At 28.8% G+C, this 20994-nt stretch overlaps 2 protein-coding genes across 7 annotated transcripts; both read left to right on the top strand.

The window, feature by feature from the left end:
- Positions 1-132: 132 nt before the first annotated feature.
- Positions 133-6821, top strand: raptor (regulatory associated protein of MTOR complex 1). Of its 4 annotated transcripts, XM_089170600.1 has the most exons (24): positions 133-268; positions 341-599; positions 714-816; positions 952-1193; positions 1271-1417; positions 1499-1683; positions 1744-1803; positions 1888-1988; positions 2076-2209; positions 2301-2684; positions 2771-2845; positions 2957-3214; positions 3290-3433; positions 3524-3779; positions 3866-3907; positions 4153-4298; positions 4382-4479; positions 4542-4650; positions 4738-4901; positions 4991-5161; positions 5421-5662; positions 5736-5900; positions 6000-6282; positions 6367-6821. In XM_089170600.1, exons 2-24 carry the CDS (start codon positions 441-443, stop codon positions 6560-6562), a joined length of 3864 nt encoding a protein of 1287 aa, XP_089026726.1. In that variant the 5' UTR covers positions 133-268; positions 341-440; the 3' UTR covers positions 6563-6821. The 4 variants fall into 4 exon arrangements, with proteins under 4 accessions (XP_089026726.1, XP_015191405.2, XP_015191406.2 ...); XM_015335919.2 differs by having other exon boundaries at positions 137-599; positions 3524-3737; XM_015335920.2 differs by lacking the exon at positions 3866-3907 and having other exon boundaries at positions 137-599; positions 3524-3737.
- Positions 6822-9858: 3037 nt separating this feature from the next.
- On the top strand, positions 9859-20972 carry wun (wunen). 3 transcript variants are annotated; one of them, XM_089170613.1, is made up of 8 exons: positions 9859-11002; positions 15706-15857; positions 16865-16969; positions 17292-17494; positions 17608-17665; positions 17768-17944; positions 18087-18188; positions 19135-20972. In XM_089170613.1, the coding sequence occupies exons 1-8, from the start codon at positions 10939-10941 to the stop codon at positions 19204-19206; spliced, it is 933 nt and encodes a 310-aa protein (XP_089026739.1). In that variant the 5' UTR covers positions 9859-10938; the 3' UTR covers positions 19207-20972. The 3 variants fall into 3 exon arrangements, with proteins under 3 accessions (XP_089026739.1, XP_015191472.1, XP_089026740.1); XM_015335986.2 differs by having other exon boundaries at positions 9869-11002; positions 18274-20972; XM_089170614.1 differs by lacking the exon at positions 9859-11002 and having other exon boundaries at positions 15716-15857; positions 16875-16969.
- The last annotated feature ends 22 nt before the right edge of the window (positions 20973-20994 follow it).

Genomic DNA, 20994 nt, shown 5'->3' with positions numbered 1-20994 from the left:
AAATGGTACCTTTAACTTATGATTATTGTCACGTGATACGCATTAATCTAAAATATTCTTATTGACTCGCTAATAATATTTTTAATTAAAATTACAAATACATACACATTCAAGTACCTAATTGATATATTTGAATAAATTTGCTATAATGTTTCCAATAGATGCAATTAAAAAACTAACCTAATTTGTAGAGAATTTAGGAAGAATATTATTATTGGCCACCCTGATGGTATAAGTCGCATGGAATTTTATCATGGCGACTGTTCAGGTAAACTTACGAATTTCGGATTTAATTCAGTACATTAACAATTCGTGTGTTTTGTGATTCCTCGTTTTAAAGTTAACAGAGTATAGTGCGCGTTAAATTGAATTGAAATTTGATGTGATCGGGAGGTGTCTTTGGTGGAAACCTTTAGTGGCTTTCCGTGAAATATAAGCGGATGATGTCAGTTATCGACGCAAAGTCATGCCACGAGGAAGACAATTCAAATTTGACCGAGGACGATTGGAAAATGCCTGTAGCTTTTCAAAAACCTCGACATACAACAACAATCGAGGGTATCAATTGTGTTACCCAAACTTGGCGTATGAAAGAACGGGTTGGTTCCTTTTGTTATTATCGTTTTTTAAAATTTTAATTACCCTGAGGTTTTTATGAGTACTTTGAACTTTTTACTAAAATAAGATTACTGTAATATTTATTTATTTTTCAGATGAAAACAGTTAGTGTGGCATTAGTACTTTGTTTAAATGTTGGTGTGGACCCACCTGATATTGTTAAAACACAACCATGTGCTCGTTTAGAATGTTGGATTGGTAAGTGATTGTATTTATTTTACTTACCATTTGTCTTTTCATTATTGTTATACAGTATAAAGTTAATGTTTTAATTATAACATAAGACTTAAAATTAACAAATAAAAAATTACATTTATAATTTTTGCATTATAGATCCATCATCTGTGAGCCCACAAAAAGCTCTTGAAATGATAGGTTCCAATTTACAGAAACAGTATGAAAGATGGCAGCCTAGAGCACGTTATAAACAAAGCTTAGATCCTACTGTAGAAGAAGTTAAAAAACTATGTACCTCTTTACGAAGAAATGCTAAAGAAGAAAGAGTTCTTTTCCATTACAATGGACATGGTGTACCTAAACCTACTAGTAATGGTGAAATATGGGTTTTTAATAGGGTTGGTGAACAAATGATTTTTCAATTATTTTATTACATATCATTTTGAAAAACGGATTTTCTTCCTTCTTTTTACAGACTTACACACAATATATTCCATTGTCAGTGTATGACTTACAAACATGGATGGGAGCACCAAGCATCTACGTATATGATTGTTCTAATGCTGGAATTATTGTCGAATCTTTCCAACAATTTGCCGAACAGCATGAAAAAGAATACGAAGTAATAACGTTTTGTTAAATTCACGTTTACAGTTATAAAAATTATACATTTACTTATATGATATTAATTTATATCTTTCAGATGGAAAAACAAGCAGTACAACAAAATTGTGCTACTGGAATAGCTAATTCTTCTATCCCATCTTATAAAAATTGTATTCAATTGGCAGCATGCGCAGCTAATCAAATTTTACCTATGAATCCAGATCTGCCAGCAGACGTGTTTACATCTTGTCTTACTACACCGATTAAAATTGCTTTACGCTGGTAAGAAAATAAATTTATTAATATTTTTTCATTATATTTATGAATGTCATTTTTATGCAGGTTTGTTATGCAAAATACTACAAAATTAATCCCAAAGATATCTCTGGATTTAATTGACAAGTAAGATGAATATTTATTTTCATTCAATTTTGATATTACTTATTGGTCAATCCAATAAAATATATATATGTACATATTTTACAGAATTCCAGGTCAATTGACCGATAGAAGAACAATGTTAGGGGAATTAAATTGGATATTTACTGCAATTACAGATACCATAGCATGGAATACCTTACCTAGAGGTACATTTAATATTTATACACTTGTATTACTTTCAAATTATCGATAATAATAATGAGTTATTAATTAAATATATTTATCTTTTGCAGATTTATTCCAAAGGTTATTTAGACAAGATTTATTAGTTGCTAGTTTGTTTAGAAACTTTTTACTTGCGGAAAGAATACTTCGTTCGTATGATTGTACTCCGGTATCTTGTCCAAAGTTACCACCGACATATCAGGTAAAATGCAACAATTTAATTAACTTAAAAACTCTTTCATTAAGTTTGGTATACATGAATATTATCGTCTCTATTTTATTTTAAATTTCAGCATCCAATGTGGCAAGCCTGGGATTTGGCACTTGATTTATGTTTAGCACAATTACCACAGATTTTAGAAAACGAAGAACAATTTGTACATTCTCCATTTTTTGAAGAACAATTAACAGCTTTTCAAGTTTGGCTTACATTAGGTTCGAAAAATCGCAATCCTCCAGAACAACTTCCAATTGTCTTACAGGTGCTTTTGAGTCAAGTTCATAGACTCAGAGCATTGGAATTACTGGGACGTTTTCTTGATCTTGGCCCGTGGGCTGTCAATTTAGCATTGAGCGTTGGAATATTTCCGTATGTTTTAAAATTACTTCAAAGCAATGCGAAAGAACTCCGACCTTTGCTCGTGTTTATCTGGGCTAAAATTCTTGCAGTGGATAATGTAAGTTATATTTTAAATTATTTTATCATTCTTACATCCTTTGTTTTAATACTAATATTAATGCATAGCCGTTATTTGAATTGTAGACTTGTCAGGCTGATTTAGTACGAGATGATGGTCATAAATATTTTCTATCCGTTCTGCAAGATACTACAATTTTGGTATAAAATTTAAATATAAGTTTTAGTAATATCTGTAAACAGTAAATTTAAATGAATTTATTATCAATTTTATTGTTACACGGATATCTTTAGTAAGTAATTATATTTTAGCGAGAGCACAGAACATTAGCAGCATTCGTGTTGGCTTGTATTGTAAATGATTACCGACCTGGACAAATTGCTGCCAATCATGGAAGTCTTGTATCAATTTGTCTTGAACAATTAGGCGATTCTCATCCTTTATTACGTCAATGGCTTTGTTTATGTCTTGGAAGACTTTGGCATAACTATGATAAAGCAAGATGGTGTGGAGTAAGAGATATCGCTCATGAAAAACTTTTCATATTGTTACACGATCCTGTTCCTGAGGTATAAAGTCTATTTATTTTTTTTAATGTATATTATAAAAAAAATAATGAATAATTATTATATTTAATTACGTAGGTAAGAGCTGCTAGTGTTTATGCACTGGGAACTTTTATAAACAGCGTTACAACTCGAAGTGAACATGCAAACAATATTGATCAAATCATTGCTATGACACTTATTAATACTATTTCTCATGACATGTGTCCTTTAGTAAGAAAAGTATGTTTTCTTTTTATAATTATTACCCCCATAATTATTTGTAGTAATTAAACAAGAACAAAATTATCATAAAACTCAATGAATTTATAGGAATTGGTAGTAGCGCTTCAGTGGATGGTTCTACATTTTGAGAATTCATTTGTGACGCTAGCTCTAGCTGAAGAAAATAGTCAAAAAAATTTAAGTGTAGAAACATTATCGCCATTCAGTGGAATGAGGCGTATTAATTCAAGAGATCGTTTGAAGCTGCTATCTCCTATAAATATGTACACTGTAGACACAATCGATGGACTTGGCCAAGACCGTATGAAAAGAGTTTCTTCTTCGTCATCTATTAGTAGTTTAGGTTAAATTTTAACGTCCTGCGACCATTTTATATAATCTATTGATCTCACTATAATAGTTACTTATATTGTTTCATTCATATATCAGGAAATAATTGGGAGTTCGTGAGGAAACCTTGCGAGTCACTTGGTAATAATAATTAGGAATTCAATTGTATGTTTTTGATTAAACATTTTTTCTATTATTTATGTATATAATAGATTTTATTTATATTTTGAATTTTAATTATTTTATTTGGTGACAATATATTTTGATATTTGTATATCATCATGATATATTATAATATATAATATATATTATAATATATGTATTATTTTTATAGTAATCCTATTTTATACTTTTCATTAATTTAGTGCTTCTTTTTATTATCGTAGGTCACAGTTCTTTGGGAAATTTGCCAAGCTTATCTTATGGTAGCGTATACATGAAATTATGGCATGGACTTTGTAATCTTGACAATGATCCTCACCCTGCAGTCGCTTCAATGTCTCAGAAAGTAACCAATCATATTCGCAGACAGGTAATGTATATTGATACGATAAAAAGTAATATCTTATTAGTATATCAGTAAATTAAAATGAAATTTTTAATTTAAAATTTCAGGTCAAGGAGTCATCTGTGCCTAAAGAAGTAGTAGAGACTAAAATATCCTCATCGTTGTCACTTCCACCATCTCCATCAAATCAAACTAGTTATCTAAGGTTAGTGAATATATTTTCATATTTAAGTTTTTATTTGAAAATGTTTGTATTTTTTTTTTTAGTAATAGTAAGGGAGAATCACCGCCAATAGTTAATTCTGGAACAGATTTAATGCGTTCTGCACGAATATCTTCGCATGGTAATCGTGCAAGAAAACCAGTACCCATTACAGTAAATATACAATACCTTTTTTGCTTTTTCATACAGTAGAAATATAAAAATGAATCTATTATATTTATATAACTTTTCTATTATAAGATATCAGAAGAAGCAGATGAAATATTTGATACCAAAACACCTTTAACTACTTCGCAATTTGTTGAATGGAGTTGTGCACAATTCGCGCAACCTGTTACTTTAAAAAATGAAATTGAATCTGTAAACGATATGGAAAGTAGAGCACATTATGAACGTGAATGGAGGTAATTTGTCTTATTAAAAATAAATTAATATTTATAATCATATAAATTTACATTGAATAATTTCAATTTATGTAAAATGACTTCTTTAGATATTTACGGAACAAACGACAGAGACGCGATGCAAAAGAAGAACAGTTAAGAGCTGTGCAAAATAGAATAGAATCTCAAGTATTCCATGCGAGATGTTCTCAGTCACCAGATGTTCTTACGTTCCATCCGTTTGAATCGCACTTGGCTGTAGCATTGAAGGATTACTTTGGGTAATATTAGTATTTCAATTTAGTTCAGACCAGTTCACTGGTATTTGTATTAAACAGGAATATGTGGTATATATATATATATATATATATATATATATATATATATATATATATATATATATATACATGTCATTGTAAAATTTCCTCATATCAAAGATGTGAACGTTCTTCAAAATACTTTTCTTTTCAAAAAGGAAATAAATTACAACTTAATTATTATAATTATCTTGAATACAATATAGTTAATATATTTGTATAGAGTATGGGATTGTCAAAATGGTGCAAAATTAACGTATTACGCCAGTCGTGGTAATAGAATGTCAAGAATTACGACTTTGGAGTTTATCAATGCTCATGATGTTACGTTATTAATGGCTGGTTCTGATGATGGTTCCATTAGAGTATGGAAGAATTATAGCAGCACATTAGGTCGTGATCCTGTATTGCTTACCGCATGGCAAGCATTGTCAGATATTCAGCCATTAACAAGAACTTCTTCTGGTAAATAATAGATAATTGCATATTATAAATGTAATATATTTTTGGAAGTAATAAGAAAATGATTTCTATTTAGCAACAGCAGGATTGATTACTAAATGGGAACAAAAGTCTCTAACTTTAGCCGTGACTGGTGATGTTCGTATCGTCAGATTGTGGGACGCAGAAACAGAGTTGAAAAAGCAAGACATACCAACGGGTGCTGATTGTTGTATTACGTCTGTCGATGTCGATAATACAGGTTTGTAATTTTCTAGGCAATCTTATATAAATACAAATTTCAAAGAAATGATACAATACGGAATAATTTTTATTGAAAATAAAATGTTTTCAATTATAGGATCTTTAATGGCATTAGGCTGTGGCGATGGATCAGTTCGACTTTTTGATAGAAGATTGGCCCCATTAGAAGCAAGAATCATGACATGGAGAGAACATACCGCCTGGGTATTGGGAACACATTTGAGAAAGTCAGATGGTTTCATATCACAATTATTTACTGGATCTTCTTCTGGAGATATTAGAATTTTTGACATAAGAAAAAATTCTTCTATAAGTTCTGTACAGATAACACAAGGCATTACAGCATTAGCTGTTCATGAAAATGCTAATGTTTTTGCTTGGTAAGTTAACTGTGCATCATTATTTTTGTTAATATTTCTTTATTTCAAATAAATCCTCTTGTAATATATTGAATTATTTTTTAGTGGATCAACGAATCACTGCATCAGTGTTTATACTACGCTTGGACAACACCTTAATACGATAAAGTTTCACGAAGGTTTTATGGGTACACGAATTAGTCCTGTAAGTTGTCTTAGTTTTCATCCCTATCGTGTGATGTTAGCAGCGGGATGTGTTGATAGTACTATAACTGCGTACGCATCTGAGTCAAGAAGATGACTATTAGAGAGAGAATTTCTGTAATATTACTTTTGACAATTTTTCAAATGATATTTTTTGTAATTAACCCCTTCTGCTATTACCACGAATTAGATTCGTGACACCAATTGCGTGGTAAACGCTTTACACTGTTCTCGCATAGCATAAGGAGTTAATTATTATGATATAAAGAAAAGTACAAAAGGAAAAAAGATGAAAAAGAAAAAAGGAAACAAAAGAAAGAAAGAAAGAAAGAAAGAAAGAAAGAAAAAAAGGAAGAGGACAAATTTTTAAACATAGAATATTTTTTCTATATATATATATGTTTTGGAATAACAAGTAATAGAAAAGAATTAAATACACAACAACATTTTTTCTTTGTTGTTTAGCATAAAATTATTCTGGTTATGTATATTTCTCTCTGGGTCTAATACTATATATAAATATAAAAAGTATATTTCAATATGTCTTTTGTAGTCAATGAATGAAATAGCGGTTAGCACAACCAAAGTCCTCTTGATGATAATAACCAAAGAGAATTGTAAAGGGTGCAATTAGCATCATTTTTGAAATTGAATTTTTGTGCTCCGTTTAATTAAGAATTTGAAATATGCGTGCGTGCGTAAAACATAATGAAAGAGGCTGTGCAGATAAGTGTTTGCATACATTTGAAATTAAATGTTTTAACACAATTTGTACACGGACAAAAAAAGTAACTTTAATTGTCGTACCATATGAAAATAACTTTGGAAAAAAATGGTAAAAGCTGTAATTCGTGATATATGAATTTGATATAATTTAAATTCATTTTTATATTTTTAACGAACGATTGTAAGATATGACAAATATCACTTCATTTTTATAACTATTGTTACGAAAAGAAAAAAAAAAAAGAATACATTCGAGGTGACTACGGATATATGATGTGAAACATTTTTGGTTCTAATTTTTTTAGTCGCAAATATGTGTCACATTTTAAGCTGTGAATGCACAATTATTTTTCTTGTTTACGATTTATTCAAAATTTATTTATATATTTAAATGTACATTAACAATATGTAGATTTATATGCTGAAGAAGAATAAGCAGCATTTTTTTTTACTGTTATTACGGTTACAGTGCACGACTACAATACATATGAGAGATATTCTACGATTTAAGAATATTTTTACGTTATTATTATTATTATTATTCTTATTATTATTATTATTATATATAATTATCGTCAATGCAATGTAACATAAATTATGATATTCGTATATAAGGATAAAATGCTTGTGCGTCATATTTGTTAATTAATTAAACTGTATTAATCCAAAAAAAAAAACAAACAAACAAACATTAGAAAGAAAAAAGTAGGTGAAAATGTAATAGGAAAAATATAAAAGGAAAAAAAAAGATCTATGTTGTTTTGTCGCAGCATAGTTTTCATAAGCATAATGTGCGCTCACATATAATAAATAAGAAATAAACTAAATTATATATTGGCAGATAAATATATAATTAATATATATTACAATTAAATATTGATATCTAAAAATGGATGATAATATGCTTAGGATTAATGCACACGAAAAAAATTAAATGAACGATATAAACAAAACTATTAATAAGAGTCATTATTTTTAAGTTGAAAACATACTTTAATTGATAAAGTTCTACATGTCCATCGTAAGTAGAACAACCATCAGAAATGTATTCGAAAAATTACATTATTTTCAATGTAATTTGATCTTATATATATATATATATATACGCGGATAATAATATTCATTTTCTTAAGTCTTCGAAAATGTTTGTAAAAGTGTAAAAGTAAATAATGCTGACTGTTTAATGTACTTAATCGAAACGATTTGTGATCGGTTGCTTCGATAACATATACAATTATTAAGACACACATACACAAAACATAGGCAAAGTTAAACTCTAAAAATAAGCCTAGAACTATTCCTGTCTGTATTATAAATACTATAAACAGTCAACGATCGCTTCTATTAATTAGCAATAATTGTCAGGTATATCCTGTACATGGTAATTGTTAAAGAGGAAGAGAAGGGAGGTAAATTCCATGTACTTGCTTCGTTCTGTATTGTCTTTTGTATATAATTGCCTGATAATAAATACACGATCATGTTGAATCAAAATACAATAATAGATATATTTTTTTTTATAAATGTAATTTCCAATTAAATAATCATTTTTTGTACAGATTTTGTACAGTAATAGTAACAATAATAATAAATACAATAATGACGATTATGATGATGATGATAATAATATTATTATTATTATTATTATTATTATTAATATTATTAATACAAAAAGAGATGTGTGTGTGTAAGAAATGTTGGATAGTACCTTGTCTTTTTTTACAATGAACAATGAAACTTAAGTATCAGTCTTATCACTTAATTTGACTATATAGAGACGGCGTGCTTGCAGTACGAAGGAAACTACAACGATAAATCAAAGCATGTTTACCGGAACATATTTAACTTACGTTTTCCTTTAATCTTATCGTCTTTTTCTTATGAAAAGATTCCTAAAACCTGTCTTATGTATTACAGCATCCGATTTTTTTAGATAAGTATAATATACAAGCCAATGACCCTTATTTTTATTTATAATTTTTTGTATATTTTTTGCGGCAAAACATATTTTAGTATAATTATATTATAAAACTTAGGATATTATTTAATAAATTTTAATAAGTATTGGACAAAATTTTATTATTAATTATATTAAATATTAATTGTAGTTTTAAATTTATTTTTATCATAGCGCTGTGTTAATATCAAATTAATTAAATATACGGAATCAGATAATACTTGAGAGAGTATAATTAAATAAATGGAATATAGTGATAAAGAATGATAACGCTACTATTTTCGTTTTATCATCCGTTAATCTTGAAATTATTATTATTTGATTCTACAGGCATTAAGCAATTATTACAGACATATGTTATTATCTACTAGTTATTAGTTATCTGTGATTTATAGTAAATTATACAATACGTATGTAGGTAGAAACATACATGATTAATTTTCTTTTCTATTATTTATATAATAGATTTTATAGAATTTATGAACGATAGTATTATTACTATCATTCATAAATGTAATTCAAATTTCTTACGCGCAATTTCGAAAAAAATGTGTCTTTTAAAGAAATTAATTGAAACATAATGCGCGCGCATATATAAAATATTAGTAAAGTTAAATTTTAAATATTTATTTGATTTATTTATTTTGTGCAGTATTTATTTATTTGTTTGATATTAAAAATATTATTTTTCTCAGAAGTTAGCTTTCAACTAAGCGCACGAAGAGAATTTATTCATTTCTTTTACGGGAAGACATTTAACGCGCAAATATTGACGATTTTATAAATGAAAGAAATCTTAATTAAAGATAATTGCAATTACAAAAAACATGACATAAAAATTCAATTAATTATACAATTAAAAAGAAAGAAGAAAAAAGAGAGACGTACATCTCTTTATTATCTTCTAAATAATAATATTAATTATTCTTATGTCATTGCAAAATCAGTAGAGTTTATCTGAAAGAAAGAAAAGGAAAAAGAAAAAGAAATACAAAAGAAAAGAAATCTCCCCCTTAGAATGTCAGTTCCGACGTAAAGAATTTCTTGTTTGTTATCGATTCGGATATTAATGTGATAAAGATATTGAAACGGATGAACGATCTTTTATGTTAAAGAATTTCGCGAGAAATCACTTTAGTTGTAGGATTTTTATTTATAAAGCGATATATTCGAAGGGCGGGCGTACTAGGCACTTGCTGTCCAATGAAAGTGCGCACGTGCGGCCCGCATTAGCGAAGCAGCAACGAAGCGCAGACGCATTCTTCGACCGCCGCGAACCGCCGTTGTCGCACAGTTTTCCTTCGGATCTTGAAGGAGTTGGTTGTTTTTCTCCTTGTGATTTACCCTTTCTCTATCACATTCTCTTTCACCTTTTTTTTTTTTTATTTCAATCCTTTATATCTTCAAACCATTTTTGCCGAAGCAAATCTGAGGAGAGAAGATTTTTATTCCATTTGACCTTGAACGAAAAAGAAATTTTATTAAGAATTACGATAGACACACATACACGCTTATATATATAATACATACGCGTACGTATTTACACACGAATGATATTTTGCATCGCGTTCGCGCGTACTCGTCTTATTCTCAATCTCAATAAAATACACACACGTGCGCAAACGCGCCCTCGACCGCGCGCGCACTAACTAACAAGTACATATACAGATAAATATTTATGCTTATAAATCATAGAAAGTAAAGACGCGCGAAAGAAAAATCTAATTGTGGATTGTTTTAACTAGTATTATTATTACTATTACTACTTTGAACACACAACAAGAAAGAAGATGGATCGAACGTCAAAGTTACTTTTGCGAAAGGTCATCATCGATTTTGTCTGCTTAATTATCGGTAAGTGTGATGATATTATTATCATAAACGATAGATTGTAAATCCCCTAAGTGAATTTGATTAGCTGTTAAAAAACTAGGAATAGTAATGGTTTACTGCAAGAGTAGTAGTTGAGTACAATGAACGATGATTGCATTACGTCAAACGGGATGACAGATCGTGACAGATTAAAGCACTGTTAGGCGGTACGTTTGATTGCCAGTCACCTCTGAAGGGCTTAACCTTGCAATTCAATGTATTCGAATATATTTCTAATGGAATGGAATACTTTGGAAAATTGTTTATTTAAAATACTCGACGAAAACACATTGCGAACGGATAACTGTGCACTTGTCTCTAGAGAACGCAGATATCCATGAATTCTTCTTCATCTTGTCTTCTTTGAAAAAAAAAAAAAGAAAAAGATAATATTGTTTTCTTTATCTTTTCACGTTTTTACGTGTATATCATATAAAACGTTAGTTTCTACTTTCCACGCCCAAGAAAGCGATGAATTCGGTCATGATTAACTCAGCAATGATTCCTGGAAACATCCTTGCTTGCTTGCTTTCTTGCTTGACTTCTTGCTTGCTAGCTTTCGCACAAGGTCCCCACTTCTAGTTCCCAACAATTTACGCAATCTTTCGAGGTCATTGAAAGGAAGGATCGTCAATTTACTATAGAAGTAATAATTCACCTTCGCCAACGTTGCTTGCTCAGCTTCGAACCCACTTCTTTATGATATGCTAATCGTTTATTATTATTGTTAATTCATTATTGTTTTTCATCGATAATTTGTATTAAAAATTATCTTTGACAAATTTCACTTACTATTTATTTTTTATTATTCTCGAGTTATCTTTAAAAAAAAATCATTTGCATATGTTCCCAAATATATATGCTTTTACTTTCCATTTCATTTGTCATTGTAATTAGTATTGTTGCTATGATTTCTTAGGAAATAATAGGATACCATTTTCTTTGCCGTTATTCATTTCACTAAAATACCGCTAATTAATTTGACAATATGTTAACGCAATAGATATACGTTTGTTTTTAAAATTTGAATAGAAATTTTTCCATAAATTTGCAAGTTACATTACCAGGTTGAGGTAATTCTATATACATTTAATAGAAAGTACGACTAAGGATTTAAAAATCTGAGGGGGGAAAAAAAGGAACGATTTAACAGGAAAGTTTAACGACGTTTCGGTCTAATTTGTCTGAAAAGTATCTTACGTAAATATCATTTCTACTTTCATCGATCTAATATGAAGAAAGATGACATAGTTTCATAGTGAATAAAACCGACACGCCTCTGAGTTACCAAGCCCTATTGTTTCTCTTATCTATACATAAATGTTTATCGGTAAATGTCAATTAAAATAGGATTCTATTAAAACAAAAAGATATTAGTGAAAACATAAATGATAAAATAATAGATAATTTTTGGTGACATATTATTCTTTTTTTTTTATTAATTAAATTGATAAATAAATGATACCAAAATATGATAAAATAATATCATAAAAAGTTAAAAACAGTACTAAGAAAGATTATGATTGTATATTATTTGAAATTGATTAATCAATTGGAAAGATAGTATCTATCCAAAAATATCAAACTCAGGTGATCATTATCTCATTTATTTCTTTTTCCCACCTGTTCAACCGTAATACTTCTTAAAAGCTGATGACAAATAACACGCATGATTTTCAATTCACGTGAATAATCCTACTAATTTTACTAAACACAATTTTTATTATGATGACGTGTTATATTTATTTTAGGTAACTGAAGCAATCGTTATCTTGTTACGTGGGTAGCTTATTGTGTCATTCATTGAATACACACATCCATAAACATTCTCAGAACACAATTATATTTTTTTTATTTTTTAATAGATAGGAAAAATGAAGAAGGTGAATTCTATTATAGAGTATATGATCCCATACCTTGATATTATATCGAAGTATTATGAATTTATAATTAGTATACAACAATAATTTTATTGTTTTTATATCCGCTCGTCCCAAATATTTCTTTCGTTTTCTCAGTCAATTTTATGGGCGTAATATTTTTTTATTTTGTGCCAAGGTGAGTAATATACAGTACAAAAAAGGAAATAATACAGCAAAGTGAATCATATATTACTTATCGTTGGTAAAATAATATTATATAACAATTATTATGTGTGTGTGTGCATTTAAAACTTATTAAGAAAAATATAAGAAACTCTTTATGGCGATTAAAAGATTTTTCATTATTTTTGTTTTTTTTAATTCACAAAGACAATTATATATATATTATATACGTTGTAATATTAATGTCTATTAAATTATAAAATTAAAAATACATTTATGTATTTACTAATATAAATTAGTTAATTACAAAAGTTTAAATCCGAAAATAATTAAACACACACATGCCACGTGTATGATATACACATTTATATATACCATTTATATATATATATATTTTAAATACACAAACAATGATATATATGTAATGTAATTTTTGTATGTATAATTTAACTATTATATAAATTGTAGTTAAGAGTTGTTGGATAACATCATTAAAAATCAATTTAAAGAACAATTTCCTGGTAGCGTTTTTACTTCAATTCATTATCGAATAATAAAATAATTGGTTATCGTTTAATTTGAAAATTTCTACATATGGTTGGGTACATATTACCTATGTATTTACGAAGAATTTATTTTAAGCATTTCAACTATTACTAGAGTTTCGTAGAACTTGATAGTACGTAACGCATCAGCGTAAATAGTACATACAATTCTTTAAACTGCATATCTTTAGACGATTGCACGCATTGGAATCACTGAAATATGGTGATTCGAAGTATATGATCTCCTTGTCATCTCATTATTTATCTTTTCTGATTAACATTTAATTAACTAACAATGCCAATTATTATGGATATATTTAGTATAGATAAAAAATTATTTACACAACGTTGGAATATTTTGAATAATCAACATAATCGTATAATAAACATTTCGTTACAAACTTAATAAAACATAAGTTTAATAATATATATATATAAACAATTCTTTGTGTATAAATATTATAATTAATAGTATTATTAATGCAACGGTATGTCAAGATTTTTATTGATGTCATATTGTAAAATTTAAATGGTAATTTAAAGTGCAACAAATTGTACTTGCAGATCGTTCATAGAGAGATTTAATAAGAGATAATGTTTGAGTTTGACTATAACTGTTAAATTAAAGCAGACCAGCATATACAATGAAGATCCTACTGAGTTCACACTATTCATCAATGGTATATGCGTTAACGCTTATTTCTTTGCCGAACGCACACACAATGATCTCTCTCCCTTTGAGACGTCGTTAGGATGGATGACGGGAACCTGCTCGACCCTTTCAGAAAAGAAAAAAAAACACAAACAAACTAAAAGGAGAGAAATAAGAGAGTCAATTCATTGGAATCCGAGAAACACATTAGTTGGGTCGTAAAATTTGAACGTTTCATTGACGATTTGACTAGAATTTTATTGCTAATTTGTATGATCTAATTTATGCTTACCGACTACCGTATTGTGCACTGTATTGCATTTAAACCTCTCTCTCTCTCTCTCTCTCTCTCTATTATTATTTATTATACTTGTTTCTCCTGTTAAACTGGTATATGATAAAGATATAAGAAGAAGAAGAAAAAGAAAAAAGAAGTAGGCGATGAAAGATGACGTATGGTGTTATTTCTATCGTGTTATCGATAGCATTACACTATGGAACGGCTTTTTCCTATTATGAGAAAGCACATAGATATAAATCATTTTTTTTTTTTTTAAATTGTTCATTTCTTTCTAAAACAAATTATCTCATATATTTTGTGACAATTTTACCATTTTTTTTTTTTTTTATTAAACTTATTTTTGTTCTATAAAAGTTATGTTCATAAATTAAACATTCTTTTTTTTTTTTTACTTTTTTTTACATAATATCGTAGCAAATATAAATTTTTTTTCTTCTCGTTCAACTAGATCTAATAAATTATATCATTCTAACGATATTGAATGAAAAATAAGAATTAAAAGTGTAAAAAATTCTAATAACCAACAAGGAAATGTCAACAACGAAGAAATATGCAATAACAATTAATCATGTTGCTGTTGTTGTTTTTTTTATAGCTTGGATTTTAAATGAAAACTCAGGTATTACGCGCTTTCAAGAATTTGTTGTATATTTAACAACTTCGTCAATTGCGATTATGTAAATTACATAATTACTAATATCCTTACTAATTTTTCTTGATTTTTTTTTTTACTTATTTTCTCGCATTAACTGCGAAGAAATAAAATTACATAGTCGATTCCTGTACGACGTAGTACCAACCCCCATAAATATATGCGTGTCTCATGCAAAACCATTCGATCGGGGACCATAATTTTGCAACGTTTACTTCTCATTTTGTATCTTTTTCTTTGACCATAATTACCATACCGGGTAATAACCGAGGATGCTGATGTATGCAGATCGTTACAAACTGACATAATGATTAAAGCAATGCAAATTTGTTACCTGGAAATATCAGGTGAAACTTGTTACGTCTAAAGAGAAAAGAAAAACTATTGAAAGTAAAACAAATAAAGTGAAATAAAAAATTGTCGACAAACAAAGTCCATTATTTCTATTTGATATCTTTTTAACATTTTTATCTTTATGAATTTGTTATAGTTGGCCTAGCGGTTTTAATGTTCTACTGCTTTGGTAAGCCATACAAACGTGGGTTTTTCTGCAACGATGAATCATTGATGCATCCATATCTTTCGTCTACGGTTACGAGTGCCATGCTCTACGTCACTGGTCTCTTTCTTCCTATATGTACGGTGAGTCACCTGTATTAATCGCTATTTCTCAAAGAATTTAAGATAAGTAGCCGAATCAGTGATTATTTGATACCATTATCATTATAAGTATCTATTTCTTCAATCAATTGGAAAAGAAATAGATAGTCGGATTTGTTTGTACATAAGTTTTCAATTTATGTTTATTGAGAATTAGAAATTATTTATGATAGTTTCGAATTGTTCTCTCTTTCTATCTCCTTTTTTTTTTTATCTGTTGCTTTAATAAAACAAACATAAAAACGAGGAAAAATATCATAAAGTTAAGTGAAGGTCGAGTAAAAAGAAAATAAAAAAGATATGTATGTTTAATATGTTTAAGAATAAAGTAGATAAATGATGTTTGCGGTTAAATTATTTCTACCATAGTAAATATATTTCCTTTCGTAAAATAAAATTCTTCAAATAGTTATTCGGATATAAAAGAGATGATATGTCTAGATTTGTAAGAATCTGAAGAAAAAAAAAGTTTATTTTTATCTGTTGCGAGGTCTGAGCTTTACGGTCTTCTTTGTAGGAAATCTTTAATCTTTTTTGACGTGTAAAGAAATAGAGGCTCAGGTTATTCTACTCTTAGGGAAAAGGATGAAAGAGGTCGACGTCTTTGGATAGGCAGGTAAAATTTCTCCGGGGCTGCAGTTATATTTCATTCAAACAATTCTTGGGGCTCGATCACCACAGCATTGGCTCGTATCACCTGGTCTACCATTTACTTCAAGTTTGACCGGTTAACCCACTTTAGGTATACGGATGTAGTCTTTTACATCGGTGGAGATTCATAAAAGGGTAGAGAGAGAGAAAGAGAGAAAGAGAGAGAGAGAGAGAGAGAAATAAAAGAGACAAAAGCATTATTACTTATATCCGATGTTCCATCATCCTTTTACGATGGTCATTCAAATATTTCATTTTTAATCATTTAAATGCGGTGCAATTATTGTTAACTCTCTTATTGATCGCTCACTTAAAATAACACTTTTTATTTACTGCAGATGATTGCAGGTGAGTACTTGTATAGAAGACAATATTCTACCGAATCGTCGAAAGTACTTTTTGGATACACCATTCCACCTTGGCTTTGGATGGCTTACATTAAGGTAAACTAATTCATTTTTATTTTTATTTTTTTTTATTTTTTATTTTTGTTTGTTTTTTTTTCATATTTAACGAATAGAACAAAAATTAAATAAGATAACGAAAGTTGTTAATGACAAAGTTAAATACCGATAAGAATGCATCAGTGTTGCGAAAGTTATTTTTTAACACGTAAATATCATATATTATTTTCATGTTGAATATTATGCACTGTATGAGTTATGAAACAAACTTAAATACCAAATTCTCTTATATTATCTAATATGACGCACATATGAATATAATAATTAAGATTTATTCTTTAATATGGCATATATTTTTCAGGTCGGCACCTTCGGATTTGGTGCAGCTATTACAGTTTTGATAACGGATATTGCTAAATACACGATTGGTCGGTTAAGACCACATTTTATGACGCTCTGCGTACCGGACATTAATTGTTCTTTACCTGAAAATCAGTACAGATATATCGAACATTTTTCTTGCACTGCTCAAGGAATTTCATCGAAATTACTTAAAGAGATGAGGTAAAATAAGAGGAGGTTTTATCAAGTCAAAATTAAACAAATAAATTGAATGATCAATCACTCAATCAATCAATCACTTGATATTTCACGCGCAATACAAATAATTTTTTCAGATTATCTTTTCCATCAGGACACTCTTCCTTTTCAGCCTATACGATGATTTACCTTGCCGTAAGTTGTTTGAAATCTGATCAATTATCTTTTCTAAGAATATATTTTGTAAACAGAGTAATATGACCGTTCTGTTTTCTATTATCGTATCTATTTTTGCAGATTTATTTACAACTTAGAATTACATGGAAAGGTAGCAAATTACTAAAACATCTGCTCCAACTGATATGCATCTCCATGGCGTGGTTTACAGCGATGTCGAGAGTTTCCAATTACAAGCATCATTGGAGTGACGTTTTAGCCGGTTCGTCTATCGGCACTGTTGTTGCTCTCATTGTGGTAGGTATTTTTTCAACTCTTTTCAATATTAACACAGAGCTCTAATTAATTTCATTTATTTTTATTTTATTTTAAAGACTGAGAAATTTCACACACAAAGTATTGTTTATATAAACCTTAATAAAATTGTATATTCGTTTAGGTATTCTGCATATCGGACCTTTTCGAGGAAAGACAAAGTAGCTGTCGAGTGGAAAAACAACAACCAACGGGGGACTACGAAGCAGCGGAAGCTGGTACGCAGGTGAATAATGGCAATGCTAATCACAATCGTTGTCCTAACGAGATCGTTTGTCGCTGATCGCAACAAGGCCATGACTGTCTTCTAGTTGTCTCCGGGAAGCTAGTGCGCTCTCGGGAAAACGAAACGTCGAAATTGCTAGTGTCGGCCTTAATGATGCAACCATCATCCTTTGGGACCTTTTAGTTCAACTGCCTTACAACCGGGATTACACTTTGATGCAGTTATTATCTCATCTGGAAGGCCTTTTCTCTCGCTCACACTTTCTCTCCATCTCTCTCTTCTTCTTCTTCTTCTTTCCTGCCTTTCTTCTTCCTCGCTGAATGCAACACATGCCAATCGGATAAGATAAAAAGCTGCTAAAGGTCTCTTGCGAAGATTCATCCATCATTCAATCCATTCTCAGTTTTCTCCCTGTATAATTACTACAGTTTAACTGCGTACCACAACAAGAGCGGTAGGAGAGAGAGAGAGAACTTTATTTTAATTACAATTATTATTTCATGAAAACTTTTGTTATCGTGTTGCTTACGCTTTTGATCATCAAATGTTTTTTTGAACGATCTCGTTTAATCTGTGCAACATTCATCTCGTCTTTGTTTCTGCTCGTAAATTAGCATTCGTTACGATCGTTTGAATAAACTTGTTCCTTTACATAATACATGTATACATAAAATATATATATATATATATATATATATTGTAAACGTCGATAGAACGTAGAAATATTTCTATGTAACATGTTGCACGCTAATTCTTGAATTTTTGATCAATTTAAATATTCGTACTCATTTAGTTATGATCTTTCACCATTGTGAACTTCCATATTGTTAATTTTGTTTTTGTATTTATTTTATTCATATAAAAGCTTTCTAGCTTCTTTAGCAAAAAGCAAACATTTAAATTGATAAAATATAAAGATAAAATGTCTTCGTTTTATGATTAAAAGGTTGTTAGCAACTTAAGAGAAGAGGCTGAAGACATATTACTGGGCAGAGATTGTAACTACGTGCGTACCTAATAATAAGAAGTTGACAAGGCTGAATTAATTATTAATTTCAGCCAATATGCATATACATATATGTGTACATTTACTCTCTTCTTGTTAATTCTTATTTATTTAAAAGGAGCACAGTTCTTCGGCGAATCTAACTGTGATTCTATCATTTCGAAAACACTAGCGTATTTCCTATTAGTGTAAATATTTTTGTAGGAAAAAAGGGGACACAATATGATGACCTTAGAGACAATTTTTTCAATCGCGTCAATTAAGATAAATAATATATATATATTATTATATATATATATATTTTTTTTCTTTTTTCATTTATATTTAAATTGTTGGTATTATTAGTATTTTATTAGAATTATGTGATCTACGTTTTATAGTACATAGATGTGTATTAAATACACATATGATTCATGTTACTTAAAATAACGAAAAGAAAAAATATATACACACATTAAAATGGTGCTTTAGATTCGTTATAAATATATATATATATAAATATATTATATATAAATTTATACAGCTATGCTGTATTCTTATATCTGAAAGTATTTCGTAATTAGATTAGAATACTCTATGTATATGTAAGAAAATTCTCTATATTTACATAAATTGTAAAAAATGTTTTATTTATTTCATAAATATTTTTATGTAGAATAGAATTTGAATTTACATATACATTTGATATTTATAATATAAATTATTAAGTTTATAAATTATAAAAAAAGAAAGAAAAAAGGCTCTATATTTCTTCTACTACTACTACTATTATTACTATTAGAAGTAGAAGATGATGTTATTTCGGATGATTGTTAAATTAACATCCGTAATACCATAGGCTCTAATTTTTGTTAATTTATGTGTTTATTTATATTAGAAAAATTGTAAATTCTGTATTGTTATTTCCATGATTTATAAGTAATAAGATTACTTATATTTTACATCACATTATATGTGAATTTTTTATCAAACATTTACAATCAATAATGATTTACAATTGCAAATGTTGATAGGTAATAATTATAAGAAAAAAAGAATTGAAAGAATTACGATATTGTCGTAATTTTGTCGAAACAAAAAAAATGTACGTACTACTTCTGAATATTATATTACAATACTATAAATTAAACTGAGGGCTTCTCAAGATGTAGACCCCCTTCCGTATTTGCGTAACTAATTTTAAAGTTCGTAGAAATTTAAGCAAAAGTAAAAAATTCCTGAACGTGTATCGACCAAAAATTAATTCAAAACCGGTTTGCCAACGTTACACGTATAGTATATCTGTAAATTTATGATAGAGAAAGAGAAGATGGTATGCAGTTTATACTCAGAGTCGCGAAAATATATGCTTCGATAAAGGGAAGTTGCCAAGTAGAAAATTTTGAGAAGTCTTGCATTATATTTATATTGGAAATATGGAAATTAATAAAGAAATATTAGAGATAGCACTGAATTTAACTGGAAGTAACTGTGCACGAGACTAATGTAATATATTTTACTGATATTTATTCTTAAACTTACCGTAACGTTAGGAAAACTGACGTTAACATGATTTCGCAGGAGTTTGTAACGCGAATTCATAAAGATATTATATTATTTACACACTATTGAATGATGTAGGAAATTAAAAAGAAAAAAAAAAGAAGAAAAATGAAAGAAAAAATATCAAATACAAATGAAGTTTTATCTACATAAAGACAATCTTTAATTTCATGATATGCTGCCTTGATGTCCACCATAGATCTCATAAGTATCTAATAAAATTCAAATCAATTGAATACCTTTTTTATTCCTAGTATT

This window comes from Polistes dominula, unplaced genomic scaffold, assembly GCF_049000335.1.
Source record: "Polistes dominula isolate Pdom_NZ unplaced genomic scaffold, Pdom_raw_medaka contig_79, whole genome shotgun sequence".
NCBI classification, from domain to species: Eukaryota; Metazoa; Arthropoda; class Insecta; order Hymenoptera; family Vespidae; genus Polistes; species Polistes dominula.
Note: the sequence above shows the minus strand (reverse complement) of the source record. Positions and strands in the feature narration are given on the sequence as shown.